The 23,813-nt window shown below is 33.6% G+C and overlaps 1 protein-coding gene across 8 annotated transcripts in view; it reads left to right on the top strand.

Annotated features, from left to right (window-relative positions):
- The window catches only part of LOC111043328 (gamma-1-syntrophin), a 127,159-nt gene extending 103,897 nt beyond the window's left edge, over nucleotides 1-23,262 (top strand). For 3 of the 8 annotated variants that reach the window (XM_039420752.1, XM_039420764.1, XM_039420731.1), the window contains 9 exons: nucleotides 2,782-2,928; nucleotides 4,231-4,390; nucleotides 7,920-8,045; nucleotides 8,555-8,704; nucleotides 9,675-9,859; nucleotides 14,281-14,445; nucleotides 16,576-16,800; nucleotides 17,490-17,699; nucleotides 19,968-22,735. In XM_039420752.1, the coding sequence (XP_039276686.1) occupies nucleotides 2,782-2,928; nucleotides 4,231-4,390; nucleotides 7,920-8,045; nucleotides 8,555-8,704; nucleotides 9,675-9,859; nucleotides 14,281-14,445; nucleotides 16,576-16,800; nucleotides 17,490-17,699; nucleotides 19,968-20,075 (1,476 nt within the window). In that variant the 3' untranslated portion in view covers nucleotides 20,076-22,735. Of the gene's footprint in view, nucleotides 1-2,781; nucleotides 2,929-4,227; nucleotides 4,391-7,919; nucleotides 8,046-8,554; nucleotides 8,705-9,674; nucleotides 9,860-14,280; nucleotides 14,446-16,575; nucleotides 16,801-17,489; nucleotides 17,700-19,967 lie in introns of all 8 variants that reach the window. The other 5 variants (XM_039420738.1, XM_039420745.1, XR_005570431.1 and 2 more) reach the window with 4 other exon arrangements.
- The last annotated feature ends 551 nt before the right edge of the window (nucleotides 23,263-23,813 follow it).

Genomic DNA, 23,813 nt, shown 5'->3' with positions numbered 1-23,813 from the left:
GCCCAAAGAATAAGGTGGTTGGGGCATGTGATGAGGATGAGTGAGGCTAGAATGCCGAAAATAGTTTTTTAATAGCAAGTTGCACAACAGAAGAAAGAAAGATAGGCCAAGGAACAGGTGGGTGGACCAAGTGATGGATGACCTGAGAAAGATGGGGGTAAGAGGATGGAAGGAAAGAGCCATGAACAGGGAAGAATGGAGGTGTGTTGTGAAGGAGGCCAGAGCTCACCTAGGGCTGTAGCGCCGGATAAAGAAAGAAGAAGAAGATATATATATATATATATATATATATATATATATATTATATATATATATATATATATATATATATGAAAAATATTTCATATATTTAAGAATATCTCCAGAAAAAATTGATTTAACAATAACTATGCATGATAGAAAATCGTAATTGTCCAATATTTCCCTCATGCTAGCCCAAGTTAATGAAGAGTAACATAGTACAAAGTACAGAGTACATTGTACATACATAGTACATTGCCTGGAATCACAAAATCCTTTTCATAAATTGGTCATGAGTCTGTCGGCTCTGGGATGGTTAAGGAATAGGATTTTATAAAAGTAAATAGATAAAACTGATGGAATCCAGGTTAAAGTTCAAAATCGAATTCACCAAGACCAAATACACTTGAATTATAGCTTGAATCAGTCATTTGTCATGGATCTGCCAGCTTCAAACTGAGATATAAAATGGTGATCTATGGAGAGTAGCCAGTCCTCTGGAGGGGTGAGGATGGAGAGGGATGTGCTTTCACATCAGACAAGAGAGTCCAGAATCCAGATGTCATGAAAAGGAATGACAAATGGCTGGCTTAAGTGAATAAATTGTCTGGCTATGAATTACCGGACAACCGAACTGCACTGCATGAATATTGTATGTCATCTTTAATACTGTTTCCTTCGGATCCTAGTGAAAAGCATAAATGATCACGACGCAGATCTCCAGTTGTGATACAATCGAATGCGTATGAGTTATTAGAATTCTATAATAGAATATACCAAAATATTAAACGTTTCGAATATGATTAATTCGGTTCAATTCATTCATTTCTTTTAAAATGATACAAGCATGTTTGAAAAATAGTAACAAAAATACAGAGAATGAATATTCTTCACTTAGCTATGGTGCCTGTATGCGAAGAAGAGTCTGAATCGGTTTATTTCATTTGTGTAGAGGAAGTATTAAAAAGATTAAATGGCTTAAATGGCTAAGAAAATGATTGAATAATAAAGAAGGTAGAAAAGAAGAAAGAAGGATGAAGCCAACAAAAAAAAGTGTCAAAGAAATTTAAAAAAAGCTTCATAACCGCAGAGAGAAGAATCGAAAAAGGTGAGCAAGTTAGTATAGTCCAGTCCCCATAAGTCCAGCAATGGAACAGAACATTGGATAATATGTTTAGTCAAAGGCAACTCTAAGTAAGAGATAAATTTGACAAAAGTAATATAGTAAGCAGAGGATATTATAATATACAAGCGTAATGAAAATGATGCTTCGTAAAAATATGTATAAATAGTAATGCATAAATAGATGCGTGAGCAAGAGTAGTGTCCGAAATGACCACTGAGTTGTCAGTTCAGTCAATAACTCTTATCAGTTATCTGTCAATAATATGAGCAGAGCCTTCCAATGCTATTTTTATTGATATATTCTATAGATCGTATTTTGGAAACCAATCCATCGTGCTTACATGCCTTAATGAAAGTTCAGCGAACTTGTAGACTCAATGTTTTTTCTTGTCAAAGTAATGAAATCGGTTAATTTTTGTTATCAATTGTTGGGAAATTAGTATCGATACCTCTACTTGAACAATTCTCCGTTTCTTTGCTCGAAGTAGAATGAACAAAATAATGTTCAATGAGTTGTTTGAATTATTATTATCATGTCCTACTTTTCCAATTATTTGTATGAAATACAGATGAGAATAAATCAATGACTCGACAAAAATTATATGATCGTGTCAAAATTAGGCCTATTGGTGTTATTAGAATCATTGTTGAAAATAAATTACAGATGAAAATAATTAGAAATTGAATTTTTTCAAATGCTAATTAATGAATAATTATTATTAAACGAAAATCCCAGTTGAATGTTGTAAATCACCCCGAAGACTTCTGCTACTGCAAATATTCACAAGAGCTATATTAAGGTTAACAGCTATATGGAAATTCGATGAGGGCTACAATCCAAAAATTATGTGCAAGCCCGGGAATCGAACCCGGTACCTCCTAATTGCTAGTCAGGAATGCCTACCCTTCACCAAACTGACAATCTCTGAAAAGCAGCGCTTATTTTATACGAAGCCATAGCGGCCAGACAGTTACAGATGGAAATAAATTAGAAATTGCATTATCTTAATATTGAATGGTAAATTAATATGAAATGTGATGTATCTTGCAGTGACGTAGTTTTATTGAGATTACAGCAAAACTTTTCGCTCAAGAGTCGATTTCATGAAACTTGTCTTGGATAAAAACAATGTGTGAACGAACGTTCTTTGAAGTAGTCGACTTCCACTACCGTATCAATAAAATATAGATGCTCATGTAATTTGTAATGATGCAGTAGTCTAACCAAGTTTCCAATATAACCTCTCATCCAATAATTTTATACCGTACGTGATTATTCCATCGATAGATATAGATCGTTAGGTGCAGTAGAGTACTGTATTGTAGAAACAATCACGCTAAATTTAACTTCAGCAATCTTATCTCGTTATTTATCATCATTCAATTAATTTCTCAACTCTTGTTCTCATGCTACAGGTTCGCACAGGAATGGTGAAGGTTAGCGATGGTAAGACAAGGCCGACTCCTATGCGAATGCACCTGTCCATGGAACTACTGAAACTTCAAAAAGAGGAAGTGATGCCAAACAACCACAACCACAAGCACACACCGTCTGACTCCAAAGTAAAGATTGACAATTAATGCAGTAAACTCTAGACTAGAATAATCTTCATAGTGCATTGCAGGAGCTCATAACTAAATTAATATTGAGCTGTAGTGTAAAAACTCTACTCTAAAAGAATTTTGATACCGTGTAGTATCTGATAGCAAGGCAATGTTGCACTTGAAAGATCACATGCAATGCGACACCGCACATGGAAATAATATTCGATGGTCAAGTCATGGCTAACTTCTATTCTGGAAAACAGTTTTTGTCGTTTAAACTGCTTAGTCTACCTTAGTCTCATAATCATGATGAGAGTTCTGAGAGATTGAGTTTTTCGAACACAATTTCCAAACATATAAATTTATATTATAGATGTTTTGAAAAAAATGAAAATTATGTTGATAATAATTATACAACCATCCTCTAACTAAATAATCCAGACCATTGTTCCTAGAATACATCTATTCTAGTTACCTTGATCCAGACTGAACAATTTAATTCCAATTTCATCAATATCAATTTATTTTCAAAAAAAATTACTATAGAACAATAAATATTCAGAGCATTATGAACCCTTCTAGCTAGGATTTGAAAATGTAAAACAGTTATTGAAATAGAGTTCAGAGTTCATCAACTTCCGTATTTAGAACATTTAAAGGTATATTTCAGACTCTTGAACTGAATAAAAGCCATAAAACTAGATTTATCTACTAAAATTTAATCTAGAATTATAAAACTAAAATTTAATCTTCTAAATGTGTATCAAAAATTACATGATAATGCACTAGCTTATTATAAGCACATCATATTGGAGAGTACCAGAATTGAATAGTATCATATATCGAGCAATTCACAAATCAATCATTCCTTCTAATTTCAAATGAATTTCAAATTTCTGAAAAAAATCAACTGATGAGTCAAGTATAAAATTTTTTTGTTGGTGCAATTTTCATTATGTTGTGTCATGAACCACGGTTTCTAGTCAATGTAAGATTCCTTGTTTCTAAAAGAAATATTTTCTTGTATATGGATATGGATGATAAATTATAATATTTGTAATTTCTACATATTTAAATACAAAATAATAAGTGCTTCAGTAGAGAGAAATATTTTTATCCAAGTGATGCTCACTGAGTAACGAAGTTTGAAGGGAGTTCCGACTGGAACTTTCGAACAGCTTTATTCGTATGAATAAAGTTCACTTGGTAGACTTTGCCAACCAACACATTATTCAATTTTTAAGATTTAGGAAGCTCGTAAATTGTAGAGGTAGATAGTGGATCGTGTGATTGAAGTTCATTTCTCTAAATTGATAGCAGGTACGAATTGTCAGCGTCACAAGGCAGAAGATCGGGGGTCTCGGCCTCAGCATCAAAGGAGGTGCAGAACACAAGTTGCCAATTCTTATATCAAGAATATTCAAGGACCAGGCAGCAGATCAAACGGGGCAACTTTTTGTTGGAGATGCCATTATCAAAGGTATTGAAGCATCTCATTAGTCAGCATGTAGTCATATAGGCTACTCCTTTAAAAAATACATTTGAATATAAATATAGGCTGATACTTTTGTTTTGTTGGCTACTGGCACGAAGCACTAGTCAGTCATCCAAGTTTTACAAAATCATCTCCGCATTGCCAAGTTTCATAGCTGAGAAAAACAAATTCAATGTTCTATTGTATCCAGCATCAGCACGTACATAACATTAAGTTGTAGTTTTTGAAACTGCAATACTCCAAAAATGTAGCCGGGTGGGTGTAACAAAAGCTTTGACGAGTTAATAGATTGGTTACTTTCAACTTCATAGCACATTATTGTTTGTACACGAACCTGAATAGTGCCTACGGTATTACATTTCTATCAAGATCATGAATTTCTAGCCCTATATCATTCTACAATTCACACAATCCACATATCATTGAAAAAATACTACATAAGCCAGAAAGCCGTATATTTAATGTATTGAAAAACAAGTAAATTAGGTATTAGTCATCTTGATGAAAATGATGTCCCCAACCCAATCACCTATGGTAGGCTACTGCGATATTAAACATTTCATGCCAACTCTTTTCAGTATTATAGTGCCTTGATTCATTGGCTATCAATCTAGATGATGAACCTTGTTCCTAGAATCTTCATAGCACATCAGAAAAATGATATCTGATGCAAAAACGGTCTCATATTTTTCAGTACCACCGCAACATATAGTTGATAGTGTATTCATTTTCACATCACGTATTGTATTATAGCGGACTGCGCTCTGCCATGTCAAGAAAAGAAGACCAATTCAGGAGACTTCATTGCAGAGACTTCCTTCCGTCCAATCAGCTTGGATGAGAAAGAGAAGAATGAGTGAGTGGGAGTGAGTTGGAGAGGAGAGGAGAGAGAGACTGAGTATGAGTGAGAGAGTAGCCTATCATCTAATCAGGGCAGTCCATTCATACAATTTCACTTGGTAATTTAACTACGTCCGAAATTGAGTTCTCTCACAACTATGAAGTACCTACCATGAAGATTTCTGAGTCCTCAAGAACTAACTAGCTGGAAAATTTGAAATCAAGTTCACAGGTAACCGAAGCAAATCTTCCAGGTAGTAAACTACTCCTAGCTGGTCGCAAAAATTAATAAACATTTAAAGGTGGGTCGCCGAACATGTAACTTTGGGAGCCACTGCTATATCAATATATTGATATCTTATGGGCCTTTTATTCCTTAAATATATCGGAATTTCCTTCCAAAGATCATATAAAATAGGCCATCGAAGGTTCAGGTTTTATCATAACAAGACCTCTATAACTTAGTCAAAGAAAAAACACAAAAACTAAAGTGTGATTTCATAAACGAATCTGTGTTTGGGTTAGTAAAAAAAACTTTTTTGACAATCAGTAACACCTAATGCTATACACATTTCATAATACTTCATAATTATGAATTATGAAGTGTCATATAGGCTTTTACATATATTTACAATAATTTCAAGTTAACAAGTTAAAAAAGTTAACATGTTAATGTTATAGTTTTGTGCATTTCAAGTGTGAGATCTTTAGTATAGATTACACCTTACATATTGTAACAATCCATTTTCATAAATATCAAAAATATTGTCCAATTTTAAAACGAATCAAAGTTTCAACCCTGCTATCTGCCAACTATCGTAGCCGATAAGGCAGCTGTAGCCGAGCTCTAAGAGATAAAAGTTGAAAACAACTACTCTACCCTTTAGGCTCCTTCACCCTTCCTTACATTCCTTTACTGGCATGATGATAAACAGGAAAGTACGAGAAACAAATCGGCAGTGATGAAAAACAGACAGTGCGGTCCCGAAAGTTGACGTGTCGAGCCGTATCGTGTCTAGCATCCCATGTCGTGTCTCGTGCCGTGTATCGTGCCGTAAAGATCACGTTTGGCAAAATAAGTGAAGATGGGCTGAGAGAAACGCGTGCACGTAAGCAAATTATTATTAACAGCAGTGAGTAAAATATCACATTTATCATTATCATTATCTGCCAGTTCTAATATTATATTTATCCATCTCCTAATATATTATTTTCCATCCAGAATATTCATCCCAAATAATATAAAATTTCCTAATTAAATTTTCTTGTATTTTTAGAATAAATTTAATTCCGATCATCAAACTTCTTTTTAAAAAGGTTTGCAAATTATTAATTTGGATAAACAATAAAAAATCCGTTGCACATGTTCCCTAATACAGGGACATAATATTAAAACCGTTACAATATCAACTACATTATTTTTTATAGTGACCAAAAAGCATCCTCAAGAGTAGGGAAACTGATGAATGGGTCTCATTAATATTTCATGACAAACTTATTATGAACGTTTCTCCAAAGCAAAAACCAAATGAATGTAATTTAATATAAATAACTCTGTTAATAGGTTCAAAGTTAGGAGTTATCAAGACCAAATGAATGAGCAATCTTATTGGGAATTATTAATTATCATACACTCAATTAATTGGGAATTCATACACTCAATTAATTCGATAATGAACTATCAAATACGATTGAACTATTGATTATTGAAATATTGATTGATTGAGATACTGGCTGTTGTCAGTTAATGATAATTAGCTGTTGGACAGTCAATTATAATTATTAATTCAATAGCTTGTTGGCTGTTGTCAGTTAATAGACAGTCAATTGATTCAATAATTTGTTGGCTGTTGTCAGTTAATTGGTAGTCAATTAATTCAATAATTTGTTGTCAGTTAACGGACAGTCAATTAATACAATAATTTGTTGGCTGTTATCAGTTAATGGACAGTCAATTTATTCAATAATTTCTAGGCTGTTGTCAGTTAATGGACAGTCAATTAATTCAATAATTTTTTGGCTGTTGTCAGTAAATGAACAGTCAATTAATTCAATAAATTGTTAGCGGTTGTCAGTTAATGGACAGTGTCAATTGATTCAATAATTTGTTGGATGTTGTCAGTTAATGGACAGTCAATTGATTCAATAATTTGTTGGCTGATGTTGTCCAGTTACCAGACAGTCAATTGATTCAATAATTTGTTGGCTGTTGTCAGTTAATGGGCAGTCAATTGATTCATTAATTTGTTGGCTGTTACCAGTTAATGGGCAGTCAATTGATTCAATATTTTGTTGGCTGATGTTGTCCAGTTACCAGACAGTCAATTGATTCATTAATTTGTTGGCTGTTGTCAGTTAATGGGCAGTCAATTGATTCAATAATTTGTTGGCTGTTGTCAGTTAATGGGCAGTCAATTGATTCATTAATTTGTTGGATGTTGTCAGTTAATGGGCAGTCAATTGATTCAATAATTTGTTGGCTGTTGACAGTTAATGAGCAGTCAATTGATTCAATAATTTGTTGGCTGATGTTGTCCAGTTACCAGACAGTCAATTGATTCATTAATTTGTTGGCTGTTGTCAGTTAATGGACAGCCGATTGATTCAATTATTTGTTGCCTGTTGTCAGTTAATGGACCATCAATTGATTCATTAATTTTTTGCCTGTTGTTAGTTAATGGAGAGCTGATCACCAACTGTCAACACGATGAGGCTGTGAACATTCTGCGCAATGCAGGTGACATGGTAATGCTCACTGTTAAGCATTATCGGGCAGCAACACCATTCCTACAAAAGTCAAGTAGGTTTTTAAAATTTACTGTATTAAAAATTATTATAATCAATGTGAACGTAATCAATGTAATCAATATTTAGAATATTCATTAATTTGTTATTATTATTAAACGAAAATCCAAATTAAATGCTGTAATTCACCCCGGAGACTTCTGCTACTGCAAATATTGAGAACAGGGTAAACAGCTAGATGGCATTTCGATGAGCGCTACTATTCAAAAATTATTTGTCAGCCCGGGAATCGAACCCAGTACCTCCCTGCCGGTCAGGAATGCTTACCCTTACATCAAACTGACAATTTCTGGATAGCAGCGCTCACTTTATACGAAACCATAGCGGCCAGCCAGTCTACAGATAGAAATTAATTAATTTTTATTTAGGCCTATGATGATGATATTGTTGTGCAGTTACTAGCTAGCATAAAAATGACAGTGAATTCTCTATTCGAATGTTTCCGAATGATTATAAATGATTTATCAATATTACTGAATAATTAATGAATTATTATTTTTGCAGAAAAAGACGAACAGCAGTTGGATAATGATGGTGCGGGTAGTGAAATAGATGACAGAAGTTGGGGCTGTAGAAATGGCTCAAATAGAACGTCGACCATTATTGATGACAAAGAAACGTCACAGCAAACTAGATGGATAGATATTATAACAGGTGAGCAAAGAGAAAAGATAGCATAAGAAGATATTCCTTGGTATTGGGATTTTATGTTCCAAATTTTATTGTTAGTTGAAGCTGATAGTCCAAGTAGTTCTTTTTCGTGAAGCTATAATATGTGATGTGATGGTCTCTCATACTGTGTCGTTCACTCACTCTCTCTCTCAACTGTACAACACAGTAATAATCAACAATAGTCGACAGTAATAGTCAATAATCGGCTTGAACATCGATATAGAACTTATAGGGTTTTTTTTTAAATAAATCTTATAAGAATTTATATTTTCTATCACTCAATGTTTACTATTTTTTGTTGAATTTTGTCAAGATACTACCGATAACACTAATATGCCTACATACTAGTCGCATTGTACAGGCTAACACAATCACCACCTCACTTTTCACAAAACATTATTAGTATTTCATCAACCACCTGTTGCGAGATATCAAGCTGCAAAGCTGCATGTTGTATAACTTTACAGAACTTTCTCACCAATGATATTTATACCTTCTCAATTACTTCATTCTTAATTTATATTAATAATGGACGAACAGAGAAATAGATATTAGGCTATTCCATTACATATTTTTACCAGAAGGAATAAGATGATAATTCCAAATAATGAAAATACTAATGGCACAAATAAGCTATCTATCTGGTTTGACCATGCGGATTCCCCAACACTACAAATTTAATAATCCAACCACTTTTGGATTATCTAAGCTAATAATAGTTGAGTCCTCATATAATACTTCAGGGGTTGAGGTTTGTACGCTGAATGCATCCTTGAAATAATTTAGAAGGGGGTTCGGGCTCAAAATCAAATCTTGGGGGCGATCGTCCATGGCTTGGACTCCTGAATACCGTAGGCCGACTTATCGTTGGGTCCTTACTTAACTATCTTGTATTGTATCAATTTTCATTGATTACTATTGAATGTTAGTTACACATGATGTATCTTTACAGTTCCTCTAATGATGGCATACGTAACGCGCTACATTTTCGGAACAGACAAGCTGAGGCCAAATGCCTTCGAAGTGAGAGGCCTGAATGGAGCTAGCACAGGAGTGGTGCATTGTGATGATGCTGCTATCCTATCACAATGGCTGAAATTCATAAGTGATAATATACTTGGACTGACACATTTACAAGTGAGAAAATACTTTATTTTTGAAATTTGATATTCATAAACCTTTTGCAGCTACAGTAATTCTCAATAATTATTGCTCTGATTTTATGGGTGTAGCTAATTTTCTAAGAGTATCTTCTGTGGTATAGAGGAAATACAGACTACATATAATTTATGAATTTATTTATTTGAATGACCAAAACTTTTTGACAGAAGTATTCTCCAATCCCGGTCAAGCCCAAAGCCCAATAATATTTTATGTAATTACGGTTTGTTTAGGTTAGCATAGTAAGGAATAACCTATTCCAATATCTGTTCATTTTATAAAAACACTAAGTTGATCATTGTATTTTATTTTTCCATGGTTTTACAAAAATTATAATAAGTTATAAGCATTGAAAGACGTTTTGGGGCAATTTTTCATAAGAACTATTATACATATATCTGGACACAGTTTACAGTACCGTAAACAACACAGTACCATAAAACATTACCCACAGCACGGTATTTAGATAATACGGTATATATCGTGACCCACATTATGGCCATTGACTGTCATGCATTCGATTGGCTAGCTCGATCACGTGGTACAAATCCGCCATTAAGATTCCAAACAAACTTTATAGTCCTATCTCATTACATTGGAAATTTGGAACTTATCACTTCTTTTACCGATTGGAAACATATTTTGAACTTCCGATGAGTTTGGTATAACATTTTCGAAGGGAAATTGATTATACTTTAATATAGACCAATAAAGTTGATTAAAATAATACTATTAACGCTTAAAACATCTTTTTTTCTCTCTGGCTCCTCGCGGACCACTTCTAGATAAATATGCAGAAAGATAGATTTCAATTTTATTGTATTTCTTCATCCAATTTATTGGATCGAACTTCCAATAACCCAATTTCAAAATATTTTTGCGGCTCAATTGGATATAACATTTTATTAAATTAATATATAGCCTAAGTACGGTTAAATATTTTGAAGTTTTTTTCCCGCCGTCGCCATGAAGATTCCAAATATTTATATTTTTTAATGCAGCTTATAGTGGATTATAAGTAAAATCGCTCGCCTTTACTTATCAAATCATATTTCCGTGATTACTTCGATATAATCTGTTTCAAGTTTTTTTATATATTCCCAATATAGATAACTTGAAATGGTATATAGTAAATGGTAGATAATAGCATAGAGAAAGGATAAGCGTAAGATCAAATATTTAAGCGTAAGACCACATCTGTAGGGATATCACAGTCTCCCCTCCTAATGGGAAACCTCGTTATGAAAGGTTAATAAAGAACATAATTCCTTTAGCGTGTAGGAGGGTGACAGCTCCGAACTGGTCGTGAGGATCGTTGGGGATTGTTTTTTGTTTTGAAGTCCTTCTAGTGATGATTTAGCTATCACTTGATGTGGCTCCGGTAATCTTGACACCTTATATGACTGGTGTGGACCAAATTTCACCGATTTCTCAAGTATCGGTACCATAGTACCTTGAAGCTGGTTGATGTGCTTCTGTCAGTGTCAAGATAAGGAAATGGCGTGTACCCAGACACTTGGACACAGTACCAAATTCCCAGATGTACTTATTTTGCACAAAGAGTCTTGCCTGTACTCTCCTGTGCTGATTGGAAGTCATCTATAGTCATACCCTTAAACAAAACTCCCAACCCGTCCTCCCTTTCAGACTACAGACCCATCAGCTTACTATCTGTGCTCTCCAAAGTACTAGAGGTGATTGTCCACAAACAGATGAGTGAATTTATTTGCAGTAGGGGGCTTATTAGCGACTTCCAGTCAGGATTCAGGTCTGGTCACAGCACCAATTCTGCTCTTCTCAAGGTGGCTGATGACGTTCGCAGAGCAATGGATGGCAGGGGGCTCACACTCATTGTCCTTGTTGATTTCAGCAAGGCCTTTGACTGTGTGTTCCATCCCATCCTATTGTACAGACTGGAGGGTATGGGTTTCTCTCGTTCGACGGTGGCATGGGTGCGGTCCTACTTGCAGAATAGACGTCAGTGTGTGAGACTTGGGGGTTCCTCTTCGCGCTGGCGACCAGTGGGACGAGGTGTCCCTCAGGGTTCAATCTTGGGTCCTCTGCTATTCAGTGCATACATTGACAACTTGACTCATGTACTAAATACTACAGAGCATCACTTGTATGCTGACGACTTGCAGCTGTATAAGCATTTCAAGCTTGGTGATGCGGCGACAGCTGTGAGTGACATGAACCATGACCTTGCCCGTGTGATAACCTGGACGGAGAATAATGGTTTAAAAATTAATGAGAGCAAATCGCAGGTCATGGTTGTAGGTCACTCAAGACTCTTGACTAGACTAAGCCTTAATGACTTACCCCGCATAAGAATAAACAATGTTCAACTTGACTACAGCACCAGGGTGAAGAATCTTGGTTTGACTTTTACAAATACTCTCGACTGGACAGACCATGTAAACTCGACCAGTAACAAAGTTGTAGCTGGGATTAACTCTTTGAAAAGGATTGGACACCTTTTACCTTTTCCTACTAAAATCATGTTAGTTAAAACATGGATATTCCCCTTTTTTTTCTACTGTGACTTAGTGACTATGGACATGACTGTTCAACTTACTCAGAGATTGCAGCGCGCTCAGAATTACTGTGTGCGCTTCATCTTTGGTTTACGACGCGACGAACATATTACTCAATACTTTGGACAGCTCAAACTTCTAAGACTGCACGAATACAGGAGTCTCCATGCACTCATGTTCCTCTTCAAACTCTTGAAATCTCGGTCTCCCAATTACTTGGCAGCAGGGTTTCGCTTCATGGGTGATGTTGGCAGGGGTGGGACGCGTCATGGAGCTTGCTCATTGTCCGTTCCAATTCACAGAACTGAGCTATATAATAAGTCATTCCATGTCAGTGCGATTAGATTATGGAATTCACTGCCAGCTCATATTAGGCTGCTTGACAGTCAACGCCGGTTCAGTGCGGCTGTCGTGGCGTGGATCAGGGGGGGAGGGCTTAACTAGGCGGTTTTACTCTATGTTCTTTAGAGGTGTGAGTGTAAGTGTGATTGTGTGGGTGTGTGTGTGTGTGTGTGAATGTTTTGTGTGAGTGAGATTTTTCACTATTAAGATTTCTTGCTTTTAGTTTTCTCTTTTTTTTTCTTCTTAATTTATTCAATTTGTAGCAAATTGATTTAGTAGTTTTCCTTATAATTTTTATTATCATTTAATTTCAAATTGTAATGTATATTATTATTTTTTTGTACTCATCATCGTGGGTTAAATGGAAGAGGGGGCTTCTATTGCCTCAATTTCGCCCACATCACTTTTATTGTAAAGTGTAAATAAAAGTCATTTATCTATCTATCTCCCCCCTCCTTGAATGAGCGAACACGTTTGGGTTGATTGCTTCGATTGATAAGTGATGTCATTCACTTCATAACCCACTTCTTGAACTTTCCATTTGAATTGTTCTTAGAAAATAGTTGATCAATTATTTGATCAACTGTTTGTTTGCCTCTGATAATAGCGAGTAAAAATGAAAGGTACCTCCAAAAAATTACTAATAACTTTTGAAATGTGTCATGATATTGTAATATATTGTTCCATTGACAAAAATTATCAAGTTCTCAATCATATTTGTAGAAATTTGAATAAACTTGTAAGCAATTGAAAAAAGAAAACACAAAACCCATATAACCATTATTATCTATATTCAGTGATATTTCAAATCTGCTGAAGTGATATTTTAATAGCACTGCTAGTGGTATTGCAAGTCGAAGCTCATATACCAAAAGCTATTGAACAATTGAACATGTTATGGGTAGGTTATTCTTTTCGACCAACATGTTTTTGAGTGGCATTTCTGTGATAGCCTTTTATAGCATCACAATATCTCATGTGTAATGCTGCGTTTACACCAAAGTTATTAACAAAATGTTAATAACTTGATCCTTGTAGATTCTATTAGATTCCCGGTTGCGTAAAAAGTAGTCGTTAGGTCATGTCAGAGGCCCTGAAATTGATCAGTTGAGACCTGAAAACTCTGACACCAGACCTGAGCCAGCCAGGTTATTATTATTTTTATCTATTAGATTGAACATAACTTATCATACACATGATGAACATATGTGTTTGTCAAGTTCCGTTCAATCTAATAGAATCTATAATGATTACGTTGTTAACATTTCGTTAATAACTTAATCCTTATAGATTCTATTAGATTGAACATAACGTATCATACATATGATGAACATAATTATGTGTTAGTCAAGTTCCATCCAATCTAATAGAATCGATGAGGATTAAGTTATTAACATTTTGTTAATAAATTTGGTGTAAACGCAGCTTTAGACAACGTAAAGTCCAAGTTTTCATTTGTGTACAAACTTTTTTATTTGTTTTTAAATTGAGAAACTGAATCGAATTATTGAATTGTTCTAGATGAAACTATATAATCGTAATTTCCCAGCTGCCGAGAGGATAGAATACATGGGATGGGTGAATGAAGGAATTTTAAATAACAATAATAATCATCCATGGCAAAGTTACCAGCCCAGGTTTCTCACACTAAAAGGAACTGATGTTTTGTTATTTGATTCACCACCAGTAAGTATCATTTTGGAAGTCAGTGATATTCTCAAAAATGTTTTTTTATTGTATACTATATTATAATATTGATTGAATTTTTATTAACTCTCATTTCTACAAAAAATATGAAATCTTAAGCCGCGTTCACACCTAAGTTATTAGTTCATATAGTTATTCGTTCATATAGTTATTAGTTCATATAGATTAAGTTATTAGTTATAGATAAGTTATTAGTTCATATAGATTCTATTAGATTGAACGAAACTTGACAAACACATAATATGATCATCAGGTGTATGATACGTTATGTTCAATCTAATAGAATCTATAAAGATTAAGTTATTAACATTTTGTTAATAACTGGTGTAAACGCAGCTTAAGTAATCATCATTTCTATAACGTTCATAAGATGTAGGCTTATGAAATTCAAAGACTGACGTAATATAAATTTTATTTAATAAGGATCTTCGTATTATTTTATATGATTTGACAAGAGTTCACATATACCGTAATAGTAAAAGCCTGTACCTAGTACAATAATAGTCTTCTGTTCTATGATTGGTAATTCACTGATTCAGTAAACTGAGGGCAATTTTTTTCCCCCCAGTAATATTTGTTGTATATTGTTTCAGTAGATGAACTAATAAAGCATTATCTAGGTAGTAGTTATCAAATGTCTATCATTCAGCAGCTAGCAGACCTGCGATGAGACATACTTTCCCACTGAAAATAAGAATATTGACGATTTTCGATTTTCTACTTCATATTCACTAGTAGGTCTGTGAACAGTAGACCTCGCGCTCAGTAAGTTATATTGACCTGTTTTTATGTTTTCTCAAAAATTAATAAATAATTTATCAATTCAAAATGTCTAGAAAAAATCCTAAATAAACATAGAGCTTTCTGTCCTATCGTACCGTGACGTGTCGTCCCGTAATGTGAGTGTGAGCGCTGTTATCAGGTCTGGCTGCAACTGTCTACAACGTTCATGGAAAGATGCATTTTCAAGATGTTCGATGTTTTTGAACGGGTAGTATTATAGTCCACTAGCCAGCTGATTTATGATGAATAATTCTATAGTCTGATTTTTACACTAATATTGGCGTATGAAGGAGGCTTCTTTTTCCTTTTATATTATCCTTGGAATGCAAAATTTCCAAAAGCCTTGTATATACGTCGACGCGCAATTTAAAAAGGAACATACCTGTCAAATTTAATGAAAATCTATTACCGCGTGTCGCCGTAAATGCGCAACATATAAACATTAAGAGAAATGCCAAACCGTCGACTTGAATCTTAGACCTCACTTCGCTTGGTCAACTAATATACTGATAACGGTAATCTTTAATAGTGAACTTAAAGTATCTAAAGCCTCAACTATACGGGAGTCTTGGGTGCGCATATTTTTTCGCTTGTTAACCGGATTGCATTGTCTCTTGCACTGTGTTCATTTGTAATACATCATCGTGATAGATCGGCCGCTTGGCTGAGGGATCAAATTAACCATCTGACCCGATATCGTGTGCGCTAGGTGGAGCTATGCCGACGATGTCTGGGTGGAATAAGGCCACTGCGGCCGATCGCACTCCCAGCAACTGCTATATTATTTGCGGTCTCTGCGTGTAGTCTGAGTCAGCCAAGCAACCATTCTCTAATGCGGAGCTAGGTTTAGGACCAAAACAAACGAGGCGTTTTTTCAGACGAGTTGGAGTCTCTCTTATCGACTGATTCTCGATACCCAAAAACCCAAAATCGGCCAATCGGAGAGCTTCCTGTCCTGTCGTACCGTGCCGACTTGTTCGAAAAACAACCCCGCGTCTCGCGTGTTTCAGCCCTTATTTATATTTATGGCGTTAACTATACGAGCAAAATGGACGCTCTTCATAAGTGATCATGCATTCTATAGACGTGCGAAAAGAATTCAATGCGTCCAAAACGCCCGTATAGTTATGGTAGAAAAGGTCTCATCTCTATTTACATTATTATAATATAGCGTTAATCATAATGATGATTAGCTTTGTATACTTCATCATTAAACTAGATATATTAGGCCTACTCATGTATAATGATAGTTATTCTAAAGAACTAGTCAGTTCTGGATAGTTTTGTATAAATTGGGATGAAGATGAGAGGTTTTAATTTTTTCAGTTGAACATTGGAGACTGGCTCGAATGTAGTGTGGTGTTCAAAGTGTACCAGTCGATGTTGAGGGTGATAAAAGATTCAGAAAATGTTGACGAGAGACAGCATTGTTTCCTGATTCAGACATCAGGACAGGAGTCGCGGTACTTCTCAGTAGAGACACGACAAGAACTGCTCAGGATAGAAAGTGCGTGGCATTGTTCGGTGTGTGCAGCAGTCATCAAACTAGGGGTCAGAACAAATCTTTTCTCTATCTAATATTCGAATTTCACTATTCTTCTATAATAAGAATAGATTTCTATCAAGATCTACAATGATTTTGACGGATTTTCAAGTAAAAATGTGGTAGGAATGAATGGAATGAGAAATATCTCATATTAGTTGAAAGGAGATTTTCAGAAAATAAATTTCAAATTTTAGTTCATTGCAGAAGGTACCATTTGTTAAAGTAAACTGTATATAGTGGTGTAGTCTACCGTGCTGAGCAATGTACCAATAATACAATGTATTTTAGGTTTATTGGTTCTGAGTTTATACCGTAAGACTTGCACACTATTATTCACAGTTTGATTGATTGATTAGCTGTCTTTATTAAAAACCTAGGAGGGCAAAGTTAGGGAGCAGCCGGCCCTCTCTTACACTTAACCATCAAACATAGTACGTTTGACATAGTGGAATGAGCTATACTACTGTACTGTGCTGATGAGTTAGATTCCGATACGGTTTTACAAAATACACATCCATTGAAGAATAAATGCTAATTATTTTTACATAGTTTCACCAATGTTATGAGCCTGGAGTATTCTGAAATCCGAGAAGAGGAAATAATAAAATTATTGAACTATTCGATAATATAGGCTCTATGTTATAGAATGTTTTGTATTATGTATTTTCTATGACAATTATTTATCTGTTTGCAGAGCAAAACGTTCAATGTTACAGCGGGTGGAGCAGGCAAGACCGCCGGTCTAACGCTCGACTGGAATCTGGGATTCGCGCTTTATGACACGCAAGCGCGCACCTACTCCTGGCAATACAAGTTCTCCCAGCTGAGGGGCTCCTCAGACGACGGCAAGAGTCGACTCAAGCTGCATTTCCAAGATTCAGAGACAAAAGCAATCGAAACAAAAGTATGTGATAAGAATTCTAACCGTAAGAACCAAAACAATACTGGCACTATTTTATCAATTTAATAATTGCTGATTCACTACATTATCTAATGGAATTTCTTCTCTCTTCATCTATTTTCAAATATCCATGCTTCTGTCTATTAATACAATACTTATCAATGTTACAATATTGAATTTCTTTGATTTGGATTAAGTTTTGGAACAGCGAAGAAAAACAAAATAGTTGAATGACTATATTATAAAATTTTTGTGACACTGAAAATTGGAATCTGATAAAGGTCTATATTTCCCTAAAAAATTATAAGGTTCAAGTTTCCACCTTGTGAAAGGTCGTGCGCGTCACCACAATGATAAAACATTCCAAATATATAGAAAGTAGGTAGTTATTATTAAAATTGATCCTACCGTTGGAATGTATCAATTTCTAGTGAACATTTACTAGGGCCGCAATAAAAATTCGACACATCTTATTTCTGACCTATACTGACGCATCGTCTCACCTGAACTACTGAACTTGAAATTTTGCATGAAGATTCTTAATTTACCGAGGATGGTTATAAGCCTACTTTCATTTTTATTAATCGATTAATAATGATTTTAAAAATTGAAACAAATGTATCCAATTTGTGATACAAAGTTCACGTTAGATAAAAGTCCAAACAAAATAGTTTTCCTATTTGTTACAGTTGTTAACACTTTTAATATCAGCATGGAATTAAAAAAAAAATACAATCTATTTGTGCTTCTGAAAGGACAAACCATAGAGGAGCACGGGTAACACCTGCTCGAATTCTAGAGATTTAACTCTAATATTCTTCAACTCGAATTTCTACCTGCTAATACATTACTCAATAACTTTCTATGATAAAATTCACGCAAGTGCCTGAAACGACACACGTTCTGGTAATGTGTGATTTGAAACTACAAAATATAAATCCTCTTATTACTATGATAAGTTATAAGTTAATCAATCATTATACATGAAACCCTGAAATAAGTATCAGTGGTTGTGGATTTCAAAAATTCAAGTAGACTGCCATGCTACACTACATTACTTTTCAATTAACTTACATTTTTAATTTTCAATACTTATCTTTTGAATTAATCATATTTTCTTAAGGATTTTCAAGTTGGCTTTTCAAGATTTGTAATCTTTATTGTAGAATAATAATCACTTAATCACGTAGTGTAAATAAAATAATTACGAGTACATTGCACTTTTATTTTATGACTCAATAAATTAAGTAAACTCACCGATAAGTAAAATCGCTTCAAATTAACAACCCGTCTTGAAGATGTTTCAAACCTTGATATTTGAATTATTATAATCTTACAGCATATCCCAACGACAGTATTTGGTGGAGCAGTTTTTTATGGGTGTAATTCGGGTTTTTTCTAAGGATGTGTCACTGGTAACTGGCAAGAGTATAGACATTTCGTTTAATAGTAGAGTCTATTTAAATTCTATAAGAATCCCGATACAAAGGAATCCACATTCAACAGTTTTTTTTTTGCAAAATAGGAATTATTTTTGGCAATAATTGATAAACTATTATACACCAGATGGGTTACCATATACCGTATATACCGTAGTCTGGTGAGTAGCATGTCTTTAGTTGAGAGTCAAGATATTGAAGAGTAAGATGGCCATAAAGTACAGAAGTGCCTCATCACATTAGGTCCATTATGATGATAGGTTTTTACAGTTAATTACAGGAGATTAGACTTCTATGACGTGAGGATGTATTATGAATGAATTATAAGTCTTATAGAATTATATAGAGTTATTAAAACTCGTCTTTGGAAGTGAATTCGAGCATATTGAACCTGATAATATAAATACAGTATAAATTATTATCAGGAAATAGTATTATTGTATTTTTCATTAGTCTCGTAAATCTTCCACCAACAACTTTATCACAGTTTTAGGTGTTCATCAACAGATTAGAGAATAAGCTATCAATGCCCACAATGTAACTCAATTTACAACATTTGAATTAAAAAGTGTAAAAGCATTCAGTTTAAATGGGAATTATAAGGAAAGTGGAAGTTTAAAAAAAGAAACAAACTCAATGTACGGTAAAAATATGCTTTGTAGCCATTGTTTTTTTCTTAATAAAATTCCAAAACTCATTAGGGAATGCATTCATTTAAGGGTATTGATGTTGGAATTTCCAACAATATTAAATTATAGAAGAATTTTGATTTTTGATTTACATTTTACAGTACAAGTTATTGAGATTGATAATTTGTTGTTGTTTTTCTTAGGAACTGGAATGTCCTTCTCTACAAGGTCTTCTTTTTTGCATGCACGCATTTCTAACAGCAAAAGTCGCATCAGTTGATCCAGCCTTCCTCTCATCTAGAACGCCTTAGTAATTCAATTAGTTCCTCCTTGTCATTGGCTCAGTGCTTGAATCGGCTACTGGTAATACCACAATGCCTGCCACATGACATTTTACCTAATGTACATTGTGTAAGAATGACTATTAGTTATAGTTTTCTTGAAATAGGATCTTGTACAGTGTGTTAAATTTATTTATAGATTTATTCAAAGCGTTTAGACTCTTATTGATATATTATATATATATATTTGTACAATTCAAAACTCGTGTTAAATATTATCATAAATGTTGAAAATTTGTTATACCGCTACAAACTATATTGATCATTACCAATATTGAAATACTCAAGCTTCAATATGGATCCATCTATTAGCAACAGAGAAACATAACATTAGTTTAAAACGTTACCTTCTATTTTCTAATAAAACGCCTGCAAAATGTATTTCTCAAGCAATTCTCGTAACAAACTGTCAATTCAAATATTATAAATATCATGTAAGAAATAGATATTATTTTTTATTCGTCAATGTAAAACTATAGAGATAAATGATAAACCTTTAAATAATCATAATAAAGCGTATTCACAATATTGGTTTCTAAAACTCTATCGACAAAAATATTCTGATTAAGAAAGGATGCATTATTTCTTGGAAATGGAAAAAATCAAAAATCATAGTGAGATTCTATTAGGGTATTAAAATCTAGAGTAAATTGACCTATCTATTGTGAATTGAGTGAATGGAAAGATTTTGAATGTGATTTGCAAGATAACTTAATGCAATAACAAATTTAAAAATACTCCGTAGCCAAGTTCTCCCCAAGATGAATAAACAACACAGTATTTCAAGACGCCAAATAATAATAGTTACCAAATGCTGTCGTGTAGACTTATTTCATTAAATATTATGAGAAAAACATTTTAGGATTATTCAAATAGCATGATACAGAGCTCGATCAAGCAGCTACTATACAATGGAAACTATTTTAATAAGTCAATATTACAGCAATATATAGGCTACTCTAGTTATGCTTATTATGCAAGGTAATGAGATTTTATTTTCCCAATCATCAATACATTGCATTCCATCCACTGAATGCGTTTAAAGATAATAAATACGATTATCATATAAAACTTATTTTTATGCTTACGTCCCATGAAAAAGATTACAGAATCTTGTACACACACTCCCTCCAAACGTACATTTTTATTAATTTCAAGTTTTGACTAATCGCAAATTATTTTTCAGAATTGAATAACTAAATGTTCATGTACCGCAATGAAAATATAGTGCATGCCGTAAAAACATAAGACAACAGCAATGGCATGTTTAAACGCTCATAATGCTTATTTTCAAGCTTATTCCACTCTTATAATAGTTCAATTCATTAGCATGAGAAAATGTTCAAGTGACACTATGCTTCAGCTTCTCAACAGTACACATACTTTCACCAGGCATCTATTTCCTTCTATAATGAAACATTTTCAATAATGATTGTAATTTATTACGACTCTACAATTATTCTTGCTGCTTGAAAACAGTGCATAAACAAGAAGTAGGCCTATTCTAGATGTATAATAATATAACACAATTATCACAGCAAGAAACTGAGTTAGGTGAGAACAGATGGACGATTATTATTACTTCATGACTGAAAGAGAACATAGTATCTCAGCTACATTGTTCTATTTCAATTATTTCAAGGATTAAGAGCTATCAGACTAATACAATAGTTTAAATAAGAAATTAAAAATTCTAATGTTCATTCGTATTTGACCAAATAAACTTCAGGGAATTGAGAAAATTCACTTGATTTTTTTAAGATTTTCATAGTTTAGTCACCAAAGATTAATTCTATCAATAAGGTTAATACTTCATGCGACCAAGTATGTCCTTGGAATCAGAATGGTGACTTCTTACAACTAATTGGCTACATGTTGTTGTTGATGTATTTGATATTTGAATAAAATACTATTCAAATTTATGAATATTCTGAACGTGTCTTCATTATTTCATGGTTGAATTGTAGATATCAAAAATATGCAAAACTGAAATAATATCCTGCCTTTTCCATGAATGCTTCCTGTATTTGTCGAATTCTGAGAATTGTCACATAATAGAATAATAAATTGGGTATAATTATTCTTAGGTGATTTCAAGTTTGAACTATTTTATTGGTCTGCAATGAAGACTATGACAAACTAAATGCAACAAGACACGACAACCTTTAAAGGTTTCTCACATATTGAAAAGTATAAAAAGACTGGACCAGAAATACTAAAGTGAAAAAATCGTGTAACAGATTATAATGAAGTGTTTTTCTAGCACAAAATTATTTCCTTCATTTGAGAAAAATGTATAGCATGGAAAGAATCCAACACCTTCACTTTAAAAGTATTGATACTTGATTTGTTACGTGACTTCTAGAATGGATTTATGGAAAATGAATTACAACTATAGATATTTATCTACCATATTAATCAAAAAATGTATGAAATATCTGTGAAAGATTGTTTGTTCTCTGTAAGAAATTGGCAAATCAATTTCATGATAATATTGTCAAATATTTTTATTGTTATACAGAATAAGCATATACCAAAGATTGGATTGTAGTACCTGAGACATCTATAAGCCTATATATCTTTATTAGGATTTACTAATAAAAAGTTTGTGAATAAAATTAAAATACGTAGATTGGAATATTATATTCATTTTATGTTCCTATCTTTGTGGAATCAAGTATTCAAAAGAAGAAGCGTAAGTTATTCTTTAAATAGTAATAATGGTTTTGGTTGTGCAATGTCTGTGTTAACTTATAACATACCTTACTCGCAATGTTATTGTTGATTCATGAATTGGTATAACACGTGACTAAGAAATAATCGAAAACAGTGTGTAAGTAAAAATCAAATTATAACAGAAAAAGCATTTAATTGAACCTCAGAAATACCATGAATAGTATCTTTCATTAGAATTTTGGTCTTTTACTAGCACAATGTATTAACTACCGACACATGTACTCTGATGAAACCATGGTACAGTATTAGGTACTACTAACTCGAAGATGTTATAGAAAACTCTGCTGTTCACAATTTTCAACATATTTTATTTGTCATAAATATATTTAAAATAATTTATATTCATTTTTGATGCGATTATATAAAATATGCTGTTCGACCCAAGTTCAACAGCAAATAAATAAAAGAGGTTTTGAATATATATATAAGTACTCATTATTATCCTGGTCCAGTAGGAAAATATAAATCAGTGAATAGAAACAAAAATTAGTAGGTCAAAAATAGCTACCCTAAGAACTTGGACGAAGGTCTGACCAAATTATTTCAAGTGAATAACTATTTGTTTCATGATTTTCTCAATTATGATTTCATAATTTTATTTTACGGTTTGGGAATTATAAGGTAGCTCAATCCAATCATTTTGAGAGAAAATATCATTCACTGTTCACTCAGAATCATATCGAGGACATTTTAGAAATTGTCCATAACAGGTAAGAAAGAGCTACTGTGAAAGCTCATGGACTGCTGCCGCCCACTCACCCAATGTTATTGTTGACTCTCCTCTCAATATTGAGCACAATATGAACAGACAATATTAGTATTGGCCCGCTGCAAAGTAGACCCACGCTAATCCACGAAAAGCAACCCACGCCGTGGGATGTTTTTTAAACCATTGTTAGGCTTCTCTAGACATCTGTGTAATGATAATAATACATGCAATGAATTATATTGGAATAATAACCACTTGTCAGC

Source organism: Nilaparvata lugens, chromosome 1, assembly GCF_014356525.2.
Source record: "Nilaparvata lugens isolate BPH chromosome 1, ASM1435652v1, whole genome shotgun sequence".
Lineage (NCBI taxonomy): Eukaryota > Metazoa > Arthropoda > Insecta > Hemiptera > Delphacidae > Nilaparvata > Nilaparvata lugens.
This window is presented reverse-complemented; position numbering and strand designations above follow the sequence as displayed.